At 43.4% G+C, this 26,253-nt stretch overlaps 1 protein-coding gene across 1 annotated transcript in view; it reads left to right on the top strand.

Moving 5' to 3' along the window:
• The window catches only part of grin2ab (glutamate receptor, ionotropic, N-methyl D-aspartate 2A, b), a 131,885-nt gene extending 123,029 nt beyond the window's left edge, over positions 1–8,856 (top strand). Inside the window, exons 16-20 of the mRNA XM_080879312.1 lie at positions 1,809–1,996; positions 2,802–3,040; positions 5,065–5,248; positions 6,149–6,932; positions 7,027–8,856. Of these exons, the coding sequence (XP_080735438.1) occupies positions 1,809–1,996; positions 2,802–3,040; positions 5,065–5,248; positions 6,149–6,932; positions 7,027–8,029 (2,398 nt within the window). The 3' untranslated portion in view covers positions 8,030–8,856. The remainder of the gene's footprint in view (positions 1–1,808; positions 1,997–2,801; positions 3,041–5,064; positions 5,249–6,148; positions 6,933–7,026) is intronic.
• Positions 8,857–26,253: the final 17,397 nt, after the last annotated feature.

Raw genomic sequence — 26,253 nt, 5'->3', positions numbered from 1 at the left:
GTGTTTCTGTCACTGACATTGTCTGCAAGTGCTCATTATAGAGTCTTGTTGCTGCTGGAAAGAACGAGCTGCCAAAACAGGGAGAGTGTAATTTGTTCTGGAGTTCGCTACCTTTATTCTTCCATCTAAACACACACTAAATAGAAGGATGGCTACAGTGCTCTTATTTGTTCATTAGTTTTGCAGGCTTTGATCTTTCTCCAGAAATAATTTTCATTTCTTTGGTTTTCTTGTTCCGTAATAATTACTTTATTGATACTGCATATGAAAGAAATAAGGTTTGTTTTTTAATACACTAGGCTTTGTTTATACAGCATCAAAACTGTATAATGAAGACGTTCAGCAGCATTATCAGTATTTTGCTAACTTATTAGGCAAAAAAAAAATGTTGTTTTGACAGAGAAAAATATAAACACTTGGGAGTCTGAGTTAAAATTTCAGTCCAGTCATGAAATGGTCTGTGACGCACATTCAGGACGCTCTCTATCCTTTAATTAATTTATATTGTTTTCCAGTGCTGTGCACAGTTACACAAGTGAATATTAGTTTAAAATTATCTGTGGAGCAGCAACTCTCAGCAACAACAGATCACCCATGTATTCATTTCATACAGTATATGCGCATTTACATCCAAAGTATAACTTATATTTATGCACATGTCTAGCCCCAAGGTATACTCATTCTATTATATAAAACCAAAATGAAGTTAAGTGCAGGCTTCTTCTGTTATATGGGATGATGATAGAGGGTCCTTGTTGCCTTGTATTTGGTCAATCATTCATCAGGCTCTATTCTGTCGTTTTTTTTTCCTTTGCTGAGTTCAGATGTATCAGGCTCACATCTGGGCTAGTATCAGACACAAACTGTGGCCTCTTAGCTAGCAGCCCATAGTGTCAGTGCAAAAACAAGATCTAAAAACTGAAGGGTACAAGCCTGTTTATGTGAAAAATATCAGTTACACAAAATTATCTTTCCTTCTTGTATTTGTTTTTCACTGAAGGGGGGGGGGGGTTAATCCCTGGAGAGGTACGTTTTTCTTGGTTTTATGAGAAAAAGGCAAAAGTTCATACAAAAACTATAAAAATAGTAACTTCAGTTACTACTAACCAATTGTTACAGCTATTGTACAACTGAGCATTTTGGAAGTACCCCTATTCGTTTTCTTTCTGACTGTTTAACAAGAGTGATGCCACTTTGATTTCTAAATGTAAGAGTTTAAGCTAGCTGCCAGTTAGCTTAGAGCAAAAACAGCTGTCCTGACTCCACCAAATGTCATGAACACTACACCAAATGATATCAAAAGCTGAATAATTAGCACAATATTAGTTTAAAAAAGGAAGCCTAAAGACTACACATTCTGTAATATGTAAAGCTAACTGGCTTTAGCTTTCTATTAAATCAGTGGATCTCAAACACTTTCAGAAGGTGAAAATGGCTCACGTTCAAAATCTTGCAATTTTAATTGATAACATTAAATATTATTATTAATAATTTAGTTCACAGTAAAAAACTGAGCCAGTTTGACTGTCGGTGAAGTAAAAGTTTGTACAAGTATTAGTAAACTCTTTTTTTAGCTCATCTGGCCAAAGGAACAGTGAGGTGTCTGCCACTGTGAGACATCCATCATCTGCCCACAATTCACAAAAAGCATTACTCTTCCAACGTTATTGGTGAGACTTTCATCTAACTTGGACACAATGATCACGTAATGGGACTTCACCCAAACCGAGCTCCAGGTCCTGATTGTTGTTTTATATTCTGGCTTCAATCTGTTAGTGCTTAATAAGTATATTGTATACTACTTACAGGAAGCTGGATGCTTTCATCTACGATGCGGCGGTGTTGAACTACATGGCGGGGAGAGATGATGGGTGTAAGCTGGTGACCATCGGCAGCGGTTATATCTTTGCCACTACAGGTTATGGCATTGCCCTGCAGAAAGGATCCTACTGGAAACGCCTGGTTGACCTGGCCATACTGAGCATCATAGGAGACGGTAAGCCGTGGAGAGCCATCTCAGTCACACACTGTACTGAAATTGAAAGTCTCTAAGTTGTTGGAGGACTTTGCTCAGTTGTGCCATCGCTCAGCTTTCTCCTCCTTTACCCCTCTCCCTCCAACACTCAGCCTCCCTCCTCCCTCCCTCTGTCAGAAAGCTATCAAGGGCTAGTCTTAACACACCATTTCATCATCATTACTCTCCGGGTTTGTGTGCGCGCATGCGTGTGTGTGTGTGTGTGTGTGTGTGTGTGTGTGTGTGTGTGTGTGTGTGTGCGTGTGTGTGCCCACCGTGTCCTGTTATGTTTACTCCTCCAGATTGTTCTGTATAATAAGCTGTGAGATGGTGCGAATGGAAGAAAGAGAATCAGTCGGACAGAAATCAAACTGCTGAAACCACTAAAGCGCTTTGCTTCACACACGGCCATTTTATTCAGGGCAAACACCCTCGTGCTCAAGCACACGCGTTCTCAGACACACTCAGTTTGATAATAATTCCTCCCATCTTTCCTTATCACTCCATCACTATCAATTCTTCGCCCTCCTCCTACAACCTCTTTTTTCCACTCCGCCTCCTGTCTCCTTTCCATTACGATCTATTTACCACTTCACCTCTCGCCCCTCCTCCCTTCTCCCCATCTCGCCTCATATGCCTCTTTTCCCACCACATCCCTTTCTTGCCCTCTGCCACCCATCACCTCGTTCACTTTTTCTCCTTACGTCTCGAATTCCTTTGCCTTCATTCCTCACGTTGTTCTTTTTTCCCCTCCAGTGTTAACCCTTCACATTCATCTTTGCAACAGGTGAGATGGAGGAGCTGGAAGCTCAGTGGCTGACTGGGATCTGCCACAATGAGAAGAATGAGGTAATGTCCAGTCAGCTGGATGTGGACAACATGGCAGGGGTCTTCTACATGCTGGCCACGGCCATGGGCCTCTCCATCCTCACCTTCATCTCGGAGCACCTTTTCTACTGGAGACTGAGATACTGCTTCACTGGTGTCTGCTCTGGAAGGCCGGGCATTCTCTTCACTATCAGCAGGGTAAGAAAGAGGAAATCATCACACACCTGGAAGCGTGCACAGGAACCCACATTTTCACAGCAGGAAGTTTTGGTTCCTAGTTTTCAAAATCTCACGCAGGACTTTAATGCTTCAGTCACACTGGAGCATTGCCAGCATTTTTGAAGCATGGACTTGCAGTCTTGTTGCCTTTGATTGTTTCACAGACAGGGGCCGAGTCTGCAACCACTCACAGTCAGTTCAAACAGACTTTGACGAGTTGGTCACCTCAACTATGTGCAGTTGGCTGCCAAATGTGAAAATATTCAATGCAATGCAATCGTCAGTTTTCCAAGTCACAAGGATGTCTCCGTCCTCTTTTACTCTAGTGTGACTGAGGAATAGATAGCTGCTGTTAGAATTCATAGCAGTGAATGGCACTTAGTGATAAAACAGGGCCCTATAGGGTATAACAACTGATGTACAACGCTCATTCAGACTGCAAGAAAGCACTGGATTTTCCTATATCAATAATGGGATGAGGGCTGTGAGTGTCTCATAATGTTATTGATGTTTAACAGCACAGCCGGCTAACAGAGTTCTCTCAAAGAAAATCCGATAAAGAGAAAAAGCGGGCTAAACATACAGAGAATCTGCAAGAGAAACAAACATAACTATATTTGTAGATTACTTCAGGCCGAAGCAGAGAAATAACAGGGAAAAACAACTCAGCACATTATTGCGGCTGTGAGGGCCGGTGGAGAGCATTTGTGGTGCCTAACAGCAATAATTCAAACAGCACAGTAAATTTTAAGAAATGATTAGTTTGCTGCTGTCTTGTTGTGAAAAATTTCCTCTAAAACAAAGCATCCAAATTTTAATCCATTCTGTAATTTGCCTAATCTTTATGCTTATTCCGGGGCATCGAAAATACACACAGGGATGTGCAGAAAGGACTTTTCTAACAGATGAATCAGAAACTCACATAAATCTACGGGCCTGTGTGTGTTGCTGTGATTCAGCTGTCTGAAACTGTCTCAAACACAAACAGTTGTTACTGTTAGGATACAATAATTTTTTGCACGTGTGTGTGATTAAAAAGGAAGGAAGGGCAGTGTGATAATGGAGCCCAGCTGAGGCAGAGATGAATTTACTGCTGCGCGCACGGACGACAGGATAGAGGAATCAGACAACTAAGAGGACGCGAGTTCATTTACATACACACAACGCCCTTCTCTCTCACACGTGAAAGTTAAAAAATATAGTGAAAGAACAAAGATATTCTCCCAGTTTCACCACTGCTAAATGTCATCCTGTTTGCTGATAGGCTGATGGCATCCGATATCGAATATTCTGACGTTCGGTGCGTCGCTGGCTCTCTTCTAAAAATGGCGACACATTCGCAGGTGGAGTGAGATGAGGGACAGGCTTGACCAAACAGGGGTACACATTGATATATGCACACGCACACACAAATACACACCCAAAAAACAAAATGGGCACACACAGATAGACCACTATTTCATTATTCATATGTCATGTCTCTGTGTTAGGCAGGGCTTTTATTCCAGACGAGCAGCATTTCACACATTAAGTGTTTTACAAAAAGAGTCCTGTGTGTGTGTGTGTGTGTGTGTCTGTGTGACTGTGTGTGTTTCTTGGCGTGCACATGCTGTTAGAGCAGCGATGCTGGAGGTTAAGTGGCTCTAGGAAGAACATCTCCTTGCACTCAAAGGCCCCCTCCAGTGACATCATCACCTAAATTTAATTTTCTAGGCGCCTCAGAAAGCAGTTCATCTAAAAAAGTGGTGATTATCTCTTCTAGCCACATTACAAAAACAAAATGAGGTTAAGGTTTGCAGTAAACGCACTGGAGAGAGGATGCAGAGGTCTCTGCTAATTTACCTCACAAGGAAATTAGTCTCGGGGATTGTCTGAACTTTTTTTGTGAAGTCACTGGGTTGTGAATTACACTAACTCTCTATTATCTCTCCTATCTCCCTCCTCTCCGGCTCTCATTTCCTTTCCTTTTCTTCCATTAATTTCCTCTCCTCGTCTCCTCTCAGGGTATATGGAGCTGTATCCACGGCGTTCATATAGATATGAAGAAGAAGGCACCAGAGCTGGGCTTCAGTCCTCAAGCCAACATGCTGCACCTGCTCAAGTCTGCCAAGTCCATCGCTTTGCCTTCTCCCAAACGCAACACAGTCGTTGTGCAGCCCAGCATCATAGACATGATGTCAGGGAAAGGTACTCAGTACACTCAGAGGGTCACTTGGAAATGTCCTTACTTCTTAAAGACAAGTCTATTTTATCATTTTAAATGGCATTGGTTAGATGTTGTTAGTGGTTGTTGGAATCATTGATGATAAATAACAATGAGCGGTTGAGGTGCCTTAAAGGTCGTCAACTGAAAGAATCATCCAAGCATTTATGTGCTGGTTTTGAAGAGTGAAACCGACTGTTATATGGCCTGGTGTAGACAAGTTTCAGAAGAAAGTGTTCTTGTTTGGGGGGCATTTGGAGACGAACCGATGACTGATCCAATTTATTGCTTCTTAAATCAACAGTTTTCAGCCGGGCTAACACGATCAGTTTGCTGTCTAACTTAATAAACTTGCATTAGGCAACGCAATAAGCAATTCACACACTGTTGCTGGCAACGGGCCTCTGTTTTCCTACACAGTTATTCAGTTAAAAATGAATCATAATTTATGATGATGTCATGAATCATTAATCATCATTTGCAGATCTTCTGATCAGGTTCATGTTATATTAAATAAAAGCTTTAATTGGAAGAACAAGGGCATTTCTAAACCATAGAGGGGTTCTACTAACTGTATTTTCTGAGCTCTGAGCTCAAAACTAATATATTGTGCCAGCGCAAATCAGGAAGCCGTGTCACCTGTAATAAGATCGTTCACATAGCATCTGCCTTTTCTTTACATTGTCTGTATGCGTGAGTAAAGGTGACTACTTCCACCTTGCTGACTGTCATGTCCACGCCTTCCTCGTGATTAGAAATACATTAGATGTCACACATTGCATGTCGAGGCAGTAGATGATGTATCAGCTGACCTGGCTGAGCATCCAACCAATCATCCATATTTTGTATCTTCTGTCTAAGGTGCATCTCTCCTTGTCTCCTAGGTAACTCCCTCCATACTCTGCCTCAGAAGGGTCCTGGTCTCTATAGCAACGCTGCAGGTCCACAGGGCTTCCTGTCATTGTCCGGGAGGCACAAAAACCTCCTCAATAATGCTGCGCCATTTCCTGGGCAACAAAAAGCTCCACCCCACCAGACCAGCCCCAACAAGCCCCAGCTGTCAATCACAGATGACAACGGCCAAACCCGCCTCACCGGGGCGGGCCTCACTGCATCAAAGCCCCGAGCCTTGTGGAAGAAAAGTGTCGAGACCCTGAAGACTCAGCCGAGCGTCGTATCTCCAGGCCACAGCCCCGCCCCTGCATCTGGGCCCGGACCGCCACAAATGAAGAGCCAGCGCTACCTACCCGAGGACCCACAGCACTCGGACCTCTCGGAGTGCTCCAGTCGGCCACCGTCACACAAAGATTCTGACTCCATGGCAGCAAGGGGCGGATTTAAGCCAATCAATCAACTGAGGAAGAGGGGTGGGGGCGGTGGAGGAGCAGGCGGTGGAGGTGGAGCATCCAAGATCTACTCCATTGATTCAGACCAGGCCAGTCTCCAGTCCGTTCCCCCATACCAGCGAGACAGCCAGGGGGGAAGTGATGAGCACCCTTACCCCCCTGACCTGTTTCCACCTGACAGCACATACCCGCACACACTCTCCCACCAGTCAGACGCACCCATTTTGCAGCTGAGCGCCAGCCTCCTACACCACAGTCACAGCGCTGAGGCCGACCTGCACTCTCTGAAGGATAAGAAATACAGCACCTACACTCACAGCAGGTATTTTATTTAGCATTAATCGCACATAAAGCCCCGTTTAAGGTGCTTGTTTTGTCTCTTTGTGTATAATCAGCTGCGTCTTCTCTCCCTCTAGTGTGAAAGAGAAGGTCGGAGGTTCATTCGAAGCCCCAAGCGCAGGTCCAGGGACGCAAAGTGTCAGGCCCGGCCACTGTCGCTCCTGCCTCACCAAGCTGAGCGGTTACTCTGGCCTCTACACTGTTCGCTCGCCACAAGCTCGCTGCGATGCCTGCGCCCACCTGGGGAATTTGTATGACATCAGTGAAGACCACCTGCACTCGCACTACTCCCACACACACCCTCACCCACACAGCGCGGACATGTTCACGCACTACCTTCCCCAGAGCGAGCTGGGCCTGGTGGGTGAGGGGGACGGGCTTGTCAGCCACTTTGAGCCCACCCCTTCCTCCCCGTCCCCTCTCCCCACCTCCTCCTCGGCCCAGCACCTCCAGCTGAGTCGCCAGCACTCTTACGAGAATGTGCTTCCGGACGGCATTCCCGAGCGGCAGTCGCAGGCCCACCCCCACATGCGGGGGCTGAGTCTGCCTGACAGAGATAGGGAGAGGGAGCTGACCCTGGATGAGGGGGCCTATGCTAATGTTCTCACAATGCGCTCTGATCGTCCGCTGAGCAGCCGCAGCCCCCCCTCTCCCTCACCCTCCCACCACCACAGTTTGGACACCCCGATGCCTCTGCCGCGGCGCTCGAAGAGCCTCTTCCCCGACCGCCCATCCCACAACCCCTTCCTACAGTCGGCGCCGGGCACGGCACAACGCGATCCCGCCTCCCAGGCTACAACACGAATGCCACTGAGAAATTCCGCCCATGAGCTCTATAAGCAGCGAATGCCTGTGTCACTTACTCTGGGTAACCATGGCAACCATCACTTCAACCAGCATGGCGGCCAGGTCGACCAACAGGTGTTCTACCCTCCGCAGGAGCCTCCCGTTGTGGCCTACATGGTCCCACCTGCTGCCTCGCAGCCAATGAGCTATGTGACAGCGCCGCGAGCCTCGAGCGCGGGCGGCAACCGACCCCGGCTCTACCGCCGCATGCCCAGCATCGAGTCTGACGTCTGAGAGTCACACGCAGCACACTAAAAATCTCACTGAAACACACTAACACGCACGCATGCAAAGAAAGAGGTGTGTGTGACCGGACGAGGCAGCTCTGATTCTAAGCACATGCACAAGAAACACACACACAGACAGACACGCACACACGGGTGAAAAGCGGGAAGCTCGGGACTAAAAAGGTTAACAGCGAGTAAATAAATCATTGTTTTCTTTACCACACCCTCCATAGGTTAGAGATGGGAGGGCCACAGGGACAGCTGGAGGCACAATACAAGATGAAGAGAGTGTGTGTGTGTGTGTGTATGAGTGTCAGTGTGTGTACCAGCCTCGAGCCGCGAGCAACGAGGCACGAACTGACAATTTGTCCGACAAGACGGATCGACATCCTGTGGAATACGAGGGACACTGTACACGGTTTCTTAACGCCAGCAGTGGGACGTAAGGGAACTTGTGATGAAGTGTTTGGAAGACGAGCCGACCTGTCACGCCCTCTCACCAGCCTCTTGGAGATAAAGGGGACACACAAGAAACCCCTTTCTTTCTGAGATTACACACACACACGCATATTTAACCTAAACACACCCACCCCCTCTCTAGGACTCTCCTGTTGCACTATGATTTCCAGTCAACCCGTATGTTGTCTGAGCCTCCAAACTGCACTGCCAGCATGGCTTAAAGAGTAGTAAACTTCACTTAGAGTAATCCTTGACTTGAATGGAAACCACTATCTATGTAACAGACCGGACCGGGCAGCGGGCAGCTGGTCAGGAAACAGGTCTGAGAAGTGTATCGGCGCCCGCCCGCAGACGTACAAACACTCGAACACACACACGTGCTGTCTGTTGTTACGGGGGGGGGGGGGGGAACCACAGACTGTTTGTCACTGTTGATGTCAGATAATTGAACATTCCAAAAAGTGGTCCGAACGCGGCCACCAGTTAAAAGCCTCTCAGGATGAGGGTGTGTGTTCTAGTGTTTTATCGATCTAGAGACATACAGTATAGCATCCTTGCTTCCTCTCTTAGCTAGCCTTCAGGTCATACTGCATGCTTCCTACTGCCCTGTGTTACAGTTAAACTCCTATACAGGGTCATATATGCACACATCCATACATGCAGACACACACACATACACATACGCAGTAGTCTAGGATAGTAGTGTAGGGTTGGGTGTGTGTGTCGAGGCTACAAGATAGCTTCATTTTGTGCACTTTGTAGATTTTATACCCTGCCACCTACACAAGACGTTTGACCAAAAACACTTTTATACTGAAAAATATGAATATTCTCAGTCATTCGCTGAATAGATGTTTTTTCTTTTCTCTTAATTTCTTCTTTGGCATTGGGGTTTAGGGCACCGTTCCATTGTGAGGTCGGACATTTTACAGTGTTAGATAATGGGGTACAGCATCATGCATACAGTATACACAACACAAACTTGAAATCTTTCTCTTCTTTTTGAACTTTTACCCGCGCTCCATCTTCTCGCCCTGCCCCCTCCCACTGATCCTTTTCCTCCATCCCTCTCCTTAACCAGGTTTCCTCCTCGATTCTTCTTTTTTCACTCCCCCTGCTTCCTCCTGTAGAGTAGACCGAGTATGAGAAGATTAAAGTTCAGTCGTGGTGTTTTTAAAAAAGAAAAAAGAAAAAAAACAACATTTTGCTGGAAATCACTTAACATCAGTAGCTGTGAGAACTCGTTCGGCTCTCGTAGGATCCCAGTGCTTTTTTTCTAATAACTTTCTATGTCAAGCAAAGGAGCCGGTTTTAATGTCTCCGTAGTGAATTTAGAGGCTGAGTGTATCGCTGTTGCAGATTTACTCATCTAATGAATGCTCCTGGACGCGCGTCAGAGTAAGCTGGTACTTGTGTGGCTCTTGTGTTGGCGAGAACACGGCGCTGTGTTTCAGCACTGAGAGTCACGTGGCAACGCGGAGAGTTTGCAAAGTGACTCGTTACAGAGGCAACACTCGCGCACACACAGACACACTCAACAAGCTGGCAATGTGTGTATGAGTGTTCTAGAAATCCATAATCTACTGAGTAAGGGCACTGATTTGTTTTTTAAATTTATTAATTAATTTATTTTTTAACACAAGGATTTTGATGGAAAAAGGACTTGATATCCCATTAGCTGAGCGTCTGTCTATTCTCTTTCTTTCTATGCTCTATTCTCTCTCTCATACGCGCGCACACACACACAGGCAAACCACGCTCACATATATCTAATATATATATTGGCTGCAAAGAATGCGAGAGAGTTTGAACAAAAAACAGCACCTTTGAACGGTGAACGCTGCCCCTCTTTTGGTAATCTTAACAGGTTTGATGTGTGAGTTATATGCACAATATCAGGTTGCAATATTATACTTCTGTACAGAGAAAATCTTTGTTTTAAATGTTAGAAACTGATTTCATTTGTTTGATTTGAATGGTATTAAGTGTTGAATTCATTTCAATAACAACGTGGCTTTTTAATTCTGCTTCTTAAAAACAAAAAAAGACTGGCATGGTTTAGATTATCGTGATTTTGTTTGCTTTTGTTTTTTTGGTTTTTTTTTCATTTATTTCTTTATTTTTCCCCTCTGGTGTGTTGCTGGTTGGGACCTCACTGTACAGTCGTCACTGCTGGGTTAATGACTAGTTAACTATGCCTGTTAACTAGCTGCACGTAGCTGGGTCATCTGATTCACACTCAATGAATAATGATCGTCCAGCCTGTGTGGTTAATACAAAAAAACCCTCCCACCCACGTAGTTCCACTACAAGTCTGTGCTGTTTTACCTGTGAGCGAGTGTGAGTGTGTCTGTGTGCGTGTGTGTTTTACACCGTGCAGGCATTTATATAAGACAGAGGATGTGTGTATTTACAGGTTGTTTGTGGTGTGTGTGTGTGTGGTGTGTGTGTGTGTGTGTGTGTGTGTGTGTGTGTGTGTGTGTGTGTGTGTGTGTGTGTGTGTGTGTGTGCTTTTCTGGACTCTCTTCCCTTCATCCCACACGTAACCTTCTGACCTGGCTCTTACTCATACAACACAAATACAGCTAGGCACACACACACACACACACACATGTTGCGTCTGTACCGTTGTGATTAAGCGAGCATGAGGTATGCGTTTTTGTATGTCCACCATCACAGGTTTTTACACCAACCTTTTGGTTTTACTTTCAGATTTTTCAAATTGCATGACGTGCTCGTGTTTCTGGTGGTACATATTTTGCTGCAACACCTAAGTTCTCCCTGAGTTAGACCTACTGGACTACACGAACCAACACATACCCTTCCACGTCTTGGTCAGAGGCCTGGATGGTTACACTTCCTGGCTCCTGGCCCCATGATGTCAGCGGTAAGGCACCCGGCTGGCTCCCACATAGCCGCTATCGAGGAGCACACTTAGTGTTCCCGGGGCTCAGTACAGATCTCAGTTTGGCCCAGGTGTTCACACACAAACACACATACACTGTACTAGGTGGACAGAGTGTGTTGGTGTGTAGTCCTGTGGGTCTCCCTGCCGTGTATCTCACTTGTGTATAAGTTCAGGGGTTTCTAAGCTACTAGTTGTGTTGTAAATACTACCTTGTCACTCAGTACCTCTGTACAATCTGTAAATAAGTAAAGGTTACATTTTTCTACTTGTCTGGGTTGTGTCAGTTCTTCAGTCTGCCACTAACGAATTCATCTTTAAAGTGTTAAACATGAAGTTTAAGAAAAATAAAACACAATTATTCATTAGCCACTTTTAGACTAAACAGATCCAGAGAACCAGGAACCTTCCTGGCATTTCTACTGTCTGCATTAGCAGGGCTAATAGGAACTCTGAGGCGATGTAATGGCCAACCATCAGGTGGTGTCTTCTTGTTTTGATGCTTTATTGTCTTGTAATCCTATTTCAATGTCTTCATTTTCTTTATTATGTGCTTTTGGCCCAGAGACAACCTTTCACAGTCCTTGTAACTGACAGAGGAATTCACCTTCCCAATCTTTGCAAGAAATTCTGAAACTTCTTCGAACCCTGTTTTTTGGGGCTGAGAGTGGTCCTATAGACATTTTCTTTTTGTGGGCCAGTCCCCTAAGTTGGGTTTGCCTAAGCTCCATTAACAAAAAGCCAGTCATCTTTTTCCATGTTCTTTTGTATCCTCACAAAAATAAGCTCTATGACTATCCATCCATCCATTCTTTTCCACTTCAGGGTCACAGGGGGGTAGGGGCTGGAGCCTGTCCCAGCTGTTATAGGATAAGGTGGAGTGCACCTTAGACAGGTTGCCAACCTGCTGCAGGGCTAACACATACAGTCAGACAATTATTCACACATTCACACCTATAGATTTGGAAACATCTGAAAATGTACATGGAAATACAGTATGGAAGGCAAAATAGCCTGAACTCATAGCTTTCTTCTCATTTCTATCAGTAGTCTCCAGGAATAGTTCTCCAGGCTTTTACAGGGACAATCAAAGCTCTTATTTTGAATGTTGGCTGCCTTTTGTTCTGTTCTCTGTCAAGATTATCCCACACCGCTTTAATAAAGCTGAGGTCTGGGCTCTGGGGAGGCCAATCAATGACTGACAGTGCTCCATTGTTTTTCTATCCAGGTATGATTTTAATGAAGCTGTTGCCAATCAGATGCTTTCCAGATGCTGTTGCTTTGTGGATCAAAATCTGTCAATATATTTGTGTTCATAATTCTATCCATTTTGACAAGATCCCAAACACCACTGACTAAAATGTAGCTTCAAACCACAACAGAGCCTCCACCATATTTTACAGATGGTTGTAGACACTCACTGCTGTACCTCTCCTGCCTTTCTCCGTACACATTGATGATGATCTGCACCAAAATGTTCAAACTTGCTGTCATCACTCCTTAAAGCCTGTTCCCTTTGATTATGAGTCTAGTTCTGATTAACTTCTCCCTGTTTACCCTCAGTATGAAAGGCTTCTTGGTAAAAGCAATATATAAAACATCATTTGTTACATTTTTAAAAAGGGCAGTACTTAATTACTCCCTGGAGAAAGTATTTTGATACACTGCTCGTTACATTATTCAGTCTTACATGCTGACACAAACCCCTACCTAATGACCTAATGAAAAAAAATACATCAAAAAAGACACAATCATAGCTGTAATGTGATTACTGAATTTAGAAAAACAGTGTGCATTATCAAAAAATGAAACGTGATCACAACCGACACTTGCGTTCATCCAATCAAAGTACCAAAAGCATCGAGAGGTGGCAATCACAGTGTAACGCATCTATCACTATCGCTGCTATCATGACAGGTTTCCAGTGACAGCGATGATATCGTGATACAAAGATACTGCAGTACAATTTGCAAAGCCATGATGTATGACTTGCTTCTATCATCTGTGTCACTGAAGAAGAAAAAACACTCCAGTGAAGACAAAAAAGCAGGATTCCTGTATCCACTTCACTGCAGTCCCATTGTGTGTGTATCATTATTACTGTTATGTGTTAATTCAATTACATAGCTCACTGGTTTGCTTTTCTCTGCTGTCCTCCATTCTGCCCCTTTGAGTATTTTTTCCAACACTTTGCTCTCATAAGCGCAACAACGAGGCATCATAAAGCAGTGACTCTGCTAACTCTCCTTCATGTTTTCTTTACAAAAAAATATCTGTATTTAGCACCACTGTATATAAGCAGTATGAGCCACAAAAAAACCCTCACTAAATCTAATAGCTGCAATATGATGATTCCCAGTTTCGGCACTATAGAAACAGAAACTACCTCCAACATTTGTACTTGGAAAAATTCCTGCTCTCCAAAACTACCCACTGACTTAATAATGTGCGATAGATAAAGCAGGTTATGCTGGAGGAGGATAAAGAAACCTGGCAACATGAGACATTTAGTATAACTCGTATGCCCCGTCAGACTGGGCCTCTCTGTCTGTATGTATCTCCTTCCATCTCTGCAGTTTACTGACTACTCAGAGAAAAGGGCTTTTTGGATTCTGCTGCAAAAGAGCTCTCTGTCCCTCTCTCTGTAGGCTTTCATAATGCACCCCTGGTGTGTGTGTGTGTGTCTGCGCGCACGATATGTGTATATATACGTGTGTGTGTTCAGATCAGTGTTCTGGTAAAAAGCTTTATTTTTATATTTTTGTCTCCCTCAGGAGACGGACGCTCTAATCTGGGTTGAAGTGGGACAGGAGAGGGGAGCAGGCAAGAGCACGTAGATACACAATCGCGCACGCACAATTCTATGCGTGCTGCAAATCGGCACACACCGAGGCTGGAGGATCTGTCACAAGCCACAGACCAGCTGCAGCCAGAGGAAAAAGAACGAGAGCAGAGAACAAAGACATGAGGACTCCCGCTGCAGCCATCCAGACTTTCTTTGAGATGTCTTTGTGTGGAGGAAACATCACAAAACACACCACAGAGCATCTGCACAGGCCCACATGAATGTATAATTGTGCACAAGTGTGTGTGTGTGTGTGCTTCTTCCAAGTCTAAGTGCGAGGACCACGACGGCCTAATTCTTCCTGACGTGATCCATATGCTCGTATCTAATGGACAGAGCAACAACACACACTCTCAGACTCGAGCCTCTTCCTCTTTTTTAATTAATAGAATGGAGCCACCCCACATGTCAGGCTGTAATGTAATTACTGTAACACACAGGGGCAGAATATATATGATCATTGCCCGCCTGCAGTAACTTACAACGCACTCTTAAATGTGGATATTCCTGCGGATACACAGACATAATCCCAGGGCTACACACACAAACACACACACACACATCTGACTGGGCCTTCTCCCACATATAGCCACTCTCTAGGGGTGTGAGATGAAGCAGATAAATGAAGATAATTAATTTCCTGGATTAAGAACGTCTCCATCTGAGCAAGCCCCCGGCTGGAGAGGAGTCAGAAGGAAAACAAGAGGAATAAGTCAGAGAGAAGAGGATGATGGAGGACGATGAGGGTGATAGTGCAGACTTTGACAGGGCCGCTGTAGGCTGTTGGCTCTTCCCTAGACTCCAAACATCCTCATTAACCAGCAGTCAGCCTACTCACTTAACACGTGTGTTAGCATGCACTCTTGTGTTCTTAAACTGCTCTGATCGTGTGTGTGTGTGTGTGTGAGAGAGAGAGCAGCATGTCAGCCTACACACTAAACAAACCCATGAAAATTCATAAGGACCTGGCGACGCCTACTCACTAATACTAAAAATACTGGAGTGAGTTGAGCCTAGTCAGAGGAGAGGAAAGGGGAGGAAGGAGAGTGAGAGAGAGAGAGAGTGAGGAGATGAATAGAGAGGAATGAGAGCGAGCGGCAGAGGAGGAGGGGGAGGGAGAGAAGACGAGATAGGTGTAACATGAAGCAGGGGAGAGGAGAGCAGGAAAAAAATGGGAGAAATAATAGTTACATCAACTGCATCAAAACTTGGAACATCTATTCTCAGCCTCCAGCGGTCAGCGCTCACTTTGTGTGCGAGTGAGCGAGTGTTTCAGTGTGAAAATGTTTTCCCACTTTCCCTTGATATCTTGAGCTTGAGGAGAGAGGCAGGAGAAGTTTCAGTTTTTTCCCTATGTCGACATTCACAGGCCGTTCTCGTGCCTATCTGATGGGGATTGACAGCATTTTACCGTCAAAGTCATCGGTGCAGCAGGGGGAGGCAGGGTGGGAGGGATGGGCAGTTTTGGATTTGGAGTTTTGCCTTTGGGACTTGAATAGTCAAAGGAGGACTTTTTCTTTCTGGATGTCTGGATCGGAGCCGGGCTGCTCCTTTCACGACTGCAAAGGTCGACTTTAGGACGGGTTCAGTGAAGCTGACAGATGACGTTTGATTGACAGCGCGGCTGTGTTTCTCGAAATCCCTTTTTTCAGCATTACATCTGTGAAAGGGATCAAAATCAATACAGAGTCAGAGACTACGTTTTATAATTCCACACATTCATCTTCCCTGTCAAAACCTGCCGCCTACATTACCTGTAACGCAACTCAGAAGCTCAGCCTGCAGTAGATACAGAGGTCCCGCTTCTTTCTAGCTCCACACCTCCAGACTTTTTTTATTTTCATTTGAGTCAGACTCACCTGAGACACTGCAATCACCGAGCAGCTTATGAGACCTACAAAGACATTGATGTTTGAAATCATTGTGGTTCTCTCTTAATAACTAGTTGTATCTTATAGTCAGTAAATATTCTTTAAGGCTTAACAGTTGAATAATAACTCATTTAAAAAGGCTCTATCTGCTGGTCATCAGATATGAAGTGCTCACTGAGTAGTTGCTGACTAGGTTTTGTGATTGGTACACAGTGATTTCTTACAGCATTTTTACATAGCAACTGGTTGCTGTTGAAAACAACACACATAAGAGCAGAATCTCTGTAAAAGTTGGTGCCAAAGCTGAAAACCAGGGGATGTTAATGCTGTGGAAATATTCCTGCGTTTTCCACTTAGCGTTCCTATTATGTGACAATTCAAGATGCAGCCTTCTTATGTAACCGCTTCTCACTCTTTACAGACTCCATATTAAAAAAATCAGCTCTAACAAATGTCTTCAAAGTCAGCCAACTAACAGTCTGAAAATAACTCTATTGTTAACCAATCAACAGTAAGCAGTGTTTAAAGGTTCTCGTTCAGTATAACAGTGCGTCTGGTTTTAACTTTGGCTGATGAAAGCACTGATATCTTGAACTTATACGGTGCTTGATCTGAACCCTACTTTTAACTGAAAAACAAGTGATTATGGTAACTCTGGTATTTAGCATGCATGGGTAACTGGACAGATAGCACAACAATGTGAAAAACTAAGTGAACCCCATGACTCAGTAGCTTATAAAACCGCCTTTAACAGCAATAACTATACATTTGTGTTCTGTATGACTTCATCTGTCCCTCACATGATTTACAGACAGCTCTCTTAAGGTCCCACCACACCATTTCAATCAGGCTTAGGTCTGGATTTTGACTGGATCATTGTAACACATTGTTTCATTCAATTTCTTATTCAGATATTCTGTTGTAGATTAGCTGCTGTTGGGATCATTGTCCTGCTACATAACCCAGTTTGGGCCAAGTTTTAGCTGTTGGACAGACGGCCTCACATTTGACTCTAGAATACTTTGGTACACAGAGGAGTTTATGGTTGATCAATGTTCCCAGGTCCCGTGGAGCTGTGGCCACTTTGGTCTCATCTATCCAAAGAACATTGTTCCAGAACTCTTGTGGTTTGTTGAGATGCAACTTTGCAATCCTAAACTGTACAGCCATGATCTTTTTAGGGAAAAGGGACCTTCTCCTGTCAATCCCTCCAAACAAGTAATTGTGTACTTACTTTTTCCACTGGACCACACAGAGCCCTTTCAAAGCTGTATTCTTTTTCACATGAGTGTACATAAAACATACTAAAACATACCTAGAGATCTAACTGAAGCTTCACTGGCGAGAAAGAATTTGATCCAAGACTGTATGTTGTGGTTAGTAGTGATATTGAATGGTATCTTCTTACTAATTTAATTGGGCCCGCCATATTTGCTGCTGGGACAATTTCTCTGGATCAGCAGATTTGACCAGTGGGTTTGTTTGTTTGTTTGTTTGTTTGTTTGTTTGTTTGTTTGTTTGTTTGTTTTTAAATCTGAGTCTTTGCAAATTCTCCAAGCTTACTGTCCAATACTGAATGCCTTTAATGTCCGGGATAAACGACTCCTTTCACATCTTTGATGTGGACTTTCTACTGGCTTTACTGAACACTGACAGCTGATGTCTGAATGACACCACAGTCTCTGTCAGTCAGCTCAGTTTGAGCAACAAAAGCAACATGGCCTCTTTGGTAGGAAGCTATAAATCTGAAATAAGCACTGTGTGAAGCGATGTCACTCATGACTGATGACAACTAGTCCCTGTCTCACCTCCTCCTTCTCTCTCACTCACACACAGAAAGAGTACCTACCACGCTATGCTTATGCTAATAGCTGTATGCTAATCAGGGCGCTTCCAGGTGCAAAAATAGACACAGAGCATTTAGAGTAAATTTAGCTTCAATAACCTGGCTAATCACACTATTAATGTTACATACAGCCGGTTGCACACGTGCGCAGTGTGTGGCATTGTTGGTACTCTAATAGAAGGTTTCCACCTGACTGCTGCTGGCTGAGGGATGCTGGGAGGCAGGAACAAGGAATTGGACAAAACTCTGCTCCGTGTGCATCTCTGCTAGCCTCTCAACGCGTGAGAGTGTGTATCTGTGAGAGCCACAGCTCCCAGACTTCACGCCGTTTTGTTGTGTTTGTTTTATTTTGTCTCGTCTATAAATGATGAAGCTCCAGGCGGGAGAGAGAGAAGCACTCAGCCCTCCCCGGGGGGGAAAGTGCTTGCCGCTGGGCATCGTCCCCTCTGCATCACCCACCTCCTCTTCCACCCCTGAACAAGGACAGTTTGTGCATATGTGTGCATAGAATGTACAACATGTCTTAACATTTTGGAGGCACTTTTTCATTCGAAGCATTCATTTTATGTCATGCTGCTTTACTCATTAGTTCAGTGACACAGTCATTTGTCAGAGTCCAGCCTGTAATTCATCTAACATCTCTTCAAACACTCCTGTTTACGACATGGCTGACCTTGTGAGAGATCAACATGACCATCAGCAATAATATTTATTGTTCGTGTCATCTGCTTGGTGGGAAAAAAAAAAGTTTTAGCAATATTTTGTCGCCCAGATGGAGAGAAATCTTTCTGTCACTTACAGTTTTTCTCGATTGCTTAAACACTATAACCAGGCTTTTAAACTAAAATTTCAAAACCGTAACGCTATTGTTCAAAAAGCTCACCCATTTCCCTGAACTATAAACACTATTCCCTGCTTTGACACATGAGTCAAATTTGGTGAACTGTTACTGCAAAACTCTACACACAAATCCCTACATTTTTCAGTGCTTACACCATGTAGTCATTTAGAAAGCACTAGCATTCAATAATGTTAACTTAAGTCAGCATAGCTTGAGCTCAATTAGCACACAATTAACCAGGTGGAAACACTAGGAGTCAAAATTTATCACACACCAATCAGAACCTTCGAATGTGTGACAGTTACAGTAATGAGTGCTTCTATTTTTGTAGGACACAGAGACGACCACCTGGTGGAGGCAGGTTAAGGCTTTTGTCGGAGGGGCAAGAGAGGGAACTTGTAAACATGGTAATTGCAAATAATGTAATCCGCCTGCAAGAGATTCAAAGGAGAGTGATTGAGGATGATCATCTTTTTCGAGGCATAAATGCCATCAGCCTCTCCACATTTGACCGCATCCTCCGAAAGAATCAATTCCGGATGAAACAGGCATACCGAGTCCCTTTCGAACGAAACTCTGACAGAGTGAAAAACCAACGTGTGGAATATGTTCAGGTATGAGTTTTGATACTGTATAAAGTATTGTGTACCATCACAGCATGGCAGTTTATGCTGCCATTTCAGCACTCTTGAACTGTGGTTCAGGGTACCGATTGACTCTACTGTGTTATGTGTTTTGCAGAGAATCTTTGAGATTGAAGGACGGCCTGTTCCCCATGAAATAATCTTTGTGGATGAGGCAGGTTTTAACCTGACCAAAAGAAGGAAAAGGGGGAGGAACATAATTGGCCATCGGGCTATTGTAAATGTCCCTGGTCAGCGTGGGGGGAATGTCACTATGTGCACAGCCATCAGCCAACGAGGGGTACTCCACCGCCATGCCGTACTAGGACCCTATAACACTATGCTTCTCCTTGCTTTTCTTGATGGTTTAAGACAACATATGTTCCAGCTGGACTACAGGGAACCAGCACAGCCAGAGCAGCCTCACTACGTTGTTGTGTGGGATAACGTCAGCTTCCATCGCGCTGCTCTGGTTCGTGACTGGTTTACCAATAACCCAAGGTTTTCTAATATCTTTCTGCCTGCATACTCTCCCTTTCTAAACCCGATAGAGGAGTTATTTTCGGCATGGCGGTGGAAAGTGTATGACCGAGAACCTTATGTCCGTGTTCACCTCCTTCAGGCCATGGAAGAAGCCTGCCTAGACATATCAGTAGATGCATGCCAGGGGTGGATCAGGCATGCAAGAGGATTTTACCCCCGCTGCCTGGCTGGGGCCAATATAGCCTGTGATGTGGATGAGATTCTCTGGCCTGACCCAGACCAAAGACAAGATGCTGAGGTGGAATAATGTTTTTTGGTGTGTGTTGTACTGTATAGTACATGAATAAAAATGTGCCACTGTACATACATTGGTTGCGTCTTTTGTGTTTATCATGTGAAAAGGTTTTTGAAGGGGAGAACCATAAGCAACCTAATTGTTTTGGAACTATTGTTTTGAATTAATTGTACCAGTGTGCAAAACTCTGTTGTAGTGTGTGTGTTTTTGAGGGCTTGTGTTTGATGTCTGAGGGCAAAGTTTGGTTTTTCAGCAAGAGTGAATAGTTTTGAGTGTAGAGCTTCATTTTGACCTGGAAATAGGATGTTTGGGAAATTGAGTGAGATGTTATGGATTTGTGTTTACTGTTGTGAGGATATGAGGCGTAGTTTCAAGAAATGTGTTTTAGCAATCGAGAAAAACTGTAATATGAGTTTGCTCGGTGAGATGGGGATGAGGGCAGCGTCTCGACTTTGATGTGGCATCAAATCATGATCTGAAAGATGCCAAAAAGGCATGATACAGTACCAGGTGTACAAATGCTGTAGGTCCTGGATGCAGAAATGTAGATAACTAGTCAACATGCTGCCAACAAAGCAAAATAATAAGTGCTTTGTTATTGTGAACACCAGCCAAAGATTATAATCAATAATGCAAATTGGTAAAAATGCACAAAAAAACAAGTTTTCCGCAGTTTGACTATTGAAAATACCTTTACTACTCATTCTATTTAATGATTTTAAGGGAAGAATTTGACAGTTAGATAAGAAAACTGACACCAACACAGATTTTTTTAAAAAAGATTATGACACTGGGTTTACATGAAAGACAAAAAATAAGTAAACAAAGGAACAACTGTGTGTTGGGTCAGAGAGTGAAGGAGCCATTGTGATGTCACTCACTAGTATGTGAAGCCCCTTTGTGAGGCGTCATAGTTTTAACATTTGGGTTGCTGTCCTGTCGGTCTTTCACAGTGAGAAGTAATCGTATTGGGATGAGAGGGTCCAGTGCTAAGACATTAGCTGCTAGCAGACAGCTACAGCTGGCATCTAGCTGTCAGTCAGACCCCTAATAATACAAATGTTAAGCCTTAGGGGGGGGAAGCTATATGAAGAGGGAAAGAGGCTTAAACTTATTTTATGCACCAAGCTGTAAAAATGTTTATTTCTTACGGAGCCCCGCAAGGGACATGGGGAAAAAAAATTACGATGAACTTTTGCGAGATCTCGCAAAACAAACTCGGGATCTCGCAAAACTTTATGCAAAACTTTACGCAAAACTTTTGCGAGTGTAACCGGTGTGATTCTGCGTTGTGTCTGATAAAAAAGGTAAAAGAAAGAAAGACCTCCAAGTAAATAATTTGCCCACTCCAGCTCCTCTCCCACAGGGGAATTGTAGAAAAAGGGCGCATTTATTTTTACATTAAACATAAAATATGCATTTACACGTAACATATTTGACATAAGATAAAACAAAAACAACATGAAATCTGACATACCTGATAAAAAAGGTAAAAGAAAGAAAGACCTCCAAGTAAATAATTTGCCCACTCCAGCTCCTACGACCAAATACAGACAGTGGGGAAGAGGATTAGCTCAACCCACCACAGCTCCCAAGCTAGCAAGGAATACATATTCATGCTATCATTTATGGCGCCTAAAACACATTTATAACACACACATACTACACACTTATAACATCTTACAAAAACAGGCTCAATAATGACAATAACTGAATTAAAATCGCAATCATAAACATCAGGGTGGTTAAATATGAATTATGTGTGCTTTAAGGTGCTGGAAAGAAATGACACCCACCTCTCCCACAGGGGAATTGTAGAAAAAGGGGAGAGGCAAAAGGGGTACACTGTATTTATAGTATTGCACCAAAGAAGAAGAAAAGAATGAGGAGGGGCTCTAACTGATAATGAACACAACTACAGGCTTGGAGGTCCTAAAAGTCAGGTATAAAAGGAGAAGTTTGGGGGTTTAGAACACATTTTGTGTAATTATAACAATGTTATTTATGACTCTGTTACACGAGATCTCGCAAAAGTTGAATTCCAACAATGGCAGCAGCTACGTAGTTGTAATATTACTCTTTCTGGGTCACAAAATAAACTTTTAAGATATTTTGAGGCGTGAATGTAGTTGTGTAAACGTCAAATACCTGCTCGGTTTACAAGACATCACACATTTGCAAAAGTGCTGCGACGTTTTCGGAGATCTGACACCCACCATCTCGAAGCTAACGGGAGGTCGAGACCTACTACAGCCGGGAGGAACACCGCTCTCCCGGCACATCGTGCCTCGACCTCCCGGTCAGCTTTGAGCTGGCGGCCTCCGAAGAACGCGGCTAAAACTTTTGCGAAATTCCGAGTTTGTTTTGCGAGATCTCGCAAAAGTTCGTCTTAATTTTTTTTTTCTCCCACATCCCTTGCAGGGCTCCGTAATTTCTTCTCTAGAGTTGGATAATTTAACGTGGAAGTGTAGGGGGACTGACTCACTTTTGGATCAAGCTTCAAGTGGCCACTAGAGGAACTGCAGTTCCATTTTTCATCCCCTGCAGCTCTGTTTTCTGTGGAGTCACTTATATGGATATCACCTTACCTTTCACAAAGGCACCATAAATATTCAAATCCTCTTACTAATTATATATAGTTTTCAGTCATTATACTCAGCTAAGTGGATCGCCTTCTGGATCTAGATCCGTACTCACACACAGACATGATGGTGATGTCATTTTTGTCAATTTGTCAAAGGACAAGTGAGCAGCAAAATAGCTCGATGGTGATCATGAGCTCTTCTTAAAATAGCGGTACAAAGTAAAACTTCAGTTAATGTGATATTTCATTGGACAATGACAAAAAGTTGTGTTGTTGGCAATGTTTTTGTTGAATAAGCCCTTCACACAAACCTTTTGTGGAGTGGTAAGAAAGCTTTTCTATCCTCTGTTATTAAGGTCCATTATTTAATAGTGATTTAGTCCATGCTAAAAACATCCTGTAAAAAACAAAAGACAAAAAAGGTCAAAATGAACCTAGAAAACGCATTTGGTAGCCTCCAGTTCAATCACAGGTGTCTCCCCCTGCTGGCCATTAGAAAGAATGCAGGTTTAAAAGCACTTTTTTCCACTGGCTTCATTTTTAATACATTACAGAACTCTGTGTGCTGCAAAAATGACTCAAGGAAATCAACTCGTACATCTTTTGTTTCGCAGGTCCTATTATCACTTTTTTATTATTATGAAGACACAAACATTCGCTGAGGAATTTTAAATAAATTTGTCTCATTTAACTTTGCAGTATCTGTACCCACGCTGACCCCTGTCTGCACCTCCCTCTGAGTTTCCTTAAAGTTTTACAAAAATCAAATGCAGTTAGTGATTTGTTAAAGTACTTGTCACTGTCAAACATGGCTTTCAGTTGAGTAAGCCGCTTTTAAACTGTTCAGCAATGTTGGCTGAGGCAATAAATTATGCAGCTCCGACCACAAAGATGTTAAAAAATGGAGTCATGTGCGCAGTTGAGGCGAGCTCTGCAGCTTTTAACCGTCGTTGACTCACTGTTTTGGAGCATCTCACGGTCAGAAGAAGCCTGTAAGTCCACTCGACAAGAAGAATCCTTGTCCACACTTGTATTGAATTATGTTCCCACCAGGAGTAAAAGCCAAACTGGAAGACTCGACGGGAGGCGGGGATCACACTGTAGAAAACTCACCGCTGGGCCTGATGCATGTTCCCCACTGGCTGAATATGGATTTACACTTGAATCCCTCCTGCTGCGACACCTCGAACGGTGAACATTGTCTTGATCTGTTATAGTTTACATTGCTGCGCACACACACACACACACACACACACACACACACACACACACACACACACACACCTAGTCTAATGTTGCTAAATAAGTTCAACACAGAACAAAGATTTCTGATTGTCTTTCACGCTGCATGGACAGTCCAGGTAACACTGTGTCTCTGTCCAAAGTGTTTGAAGAGTTTCATGCTGTCTGTAACATTTCCTAACCGTGGGAAGCCCTCAGCCTGCGTCAGATCTTTGTTACTTAATCACTCAGACATTATTTGTTCCTGTCGACTGGGACATACAAACTGTGGGAGGTTTTTTTTTCCCTCGCTGACACTTTGACAGTGTTTTGTGGGTGTGGGTCTGTTTTCATGTGATCAAAATATATGTGTTCTTTTCTGTTTATGAGACAGTTAACTGTGTATGGAGGTGTACACTTGTTTATTAGGTACTGCTTGTTACAGTTTTTTACAGACGCTAGGACACATGTCTCAATACTTAGGTCACTTTTGCAAAACTCCTCACACAGTGAGCACAACAGAAGTCTATGTGGGCTAAACTGAGGACCAGTTATCATTGTTTTGGCACAAAATGCATTCAATGACTACATCTCTCAAATTTCATGAATTATCTTCTCACTCAGACACAACAACTGCCAAAAATCTTTGTACGTACAGGACATTTTGCATGTGCTTACATACTGTTTTCAAAACTGTTAAACATATGGCCAAAACAATAATACAATGCAAAACTTAAAAAGACAGCAAAATCCAACAGCAATATTTTATTGAAACATATTTTACAGTTTTTTCTGAATGCTTAAACCCTAACTGTGATTCCTGTAGCACAATCTCTAAAACTATTCAGACTTATAGCAAAACCACTCACTGAGTTTGCAAAACTAAAAGCACAAAAACTGCTTTGCACTCAGTTTGCAATTTTGTAACACACACTTTGCAAAACTGTAGGCACAATTCACTGCACAACACTCAATTACCAAATTTCCAACACACTCCTAGCAAAAGTATACACATGTATGGCTATCATTAACACTAATTTGCCAACTGTCTGGCACACTTTCACATGTGAAAACTTTTTTAGATAATTAGTTCACTTTGCAATCAGCCTAAGCACTATAATACAGGTAAGCTGTGTGTGCGGAGTACAATGGAGGGAGCAGAAAGAGTGAGAAGTAGAGGAGGCCGAGGAAGAGGACGTGGAGGTGAAGAAGTAGGATGAAGAGGACGACAAGGACAAGGAGGAGCAAGAGGAAGACGAGGAGGGGGGAGAGGAAGGGTAGGAAGAGTAAGAAATAGAATTGCTGATGACATCAGAGCTACAATAGTGGACCATGTAATCAACCGTGGAATGACCCTGAGGGTAGCTGGCCAACGGGTCCAGCCTAACTCGAGCCGCTACACTGTAGCAAGTACCATAAGGACATCTTGAAATAAGAATCGGTTAGTACAGTCACTTCGCACAAAGATTTGTAGCACTGCCGTATGCCAATGAGAAACACACCAATACCATTGATGTAAAAATACTGAAATTGTTACTTTACAGAGTTGCTAGATGACCAGATGCTGGGGGCAGAGGAAGCATGTTCACTGCAGACCAAGTAACCCATATAGTCATTATGGCGATTGCAAATAATCCTATACTTGGAAATAAACACTTGTGTTCGTTTTGATGTGTTTGAATAAACACCAGTACTTGAAGTTTGGATCCCTCCATGCTTATGGATCTATGACAGAAGTATGAGCTCAAACTGACATAGCCTACCTTGTGCACAGAGAAAGCAAAAGCCAGATGTGTTTTGTATTCATACCATCAGTGTGCAGTTGGCGCATTGTGTGCTTAGTAGATGATGGCTTGTGTGTACTGTTTGATACGGAAACACTATTTTTACGAAGGTGTGAAGAGTTAATCTAGCTGTGTTTGCTTTTGCAAGAGAACTACAATGTTTTGATTATTGGGTGACAGGTTTTCTTATTTGTGTGAAGAGTTTTGCAAAATTAGCCAATAGTTACAAAAAATGTGCTTAAGCAATCAGAAAAAACTGTAAATCTAAAAATGCAGTTTAACCAGCCACAGCTGATTCTCATTGTAGATGAACATCTACACAGGTGTTGCTCCTTCAATTTTTCAACTCCTTCAATTCTGGCATGCCAGAAGATTCTTTCCTAGGTGTATTGCCCTAGATGACATAAGATGTGATGTGGATGAGAACCTGCGGCCAAATGGAGAAGACCGAGTAGATTAGCATTACTATTGTAT

This window comes from Rhamphochromis sp. 'chilingali' (genome assembly GCF_963969265.1).
Source record: "Rhamphochromis sp. 'chilingali' genome assembly, chromosome: 4".
Lineage (NCBI taxonomy): Eukaryota > Metazoa > Chordata > Actinopteri > Cichliformes > Cichlidae > Rhamphochromis > Rhamphochromis sp. 'chilingali'.
This window is presented reverse-complemented; position numbering and strand designations above follow the sequence as displayed.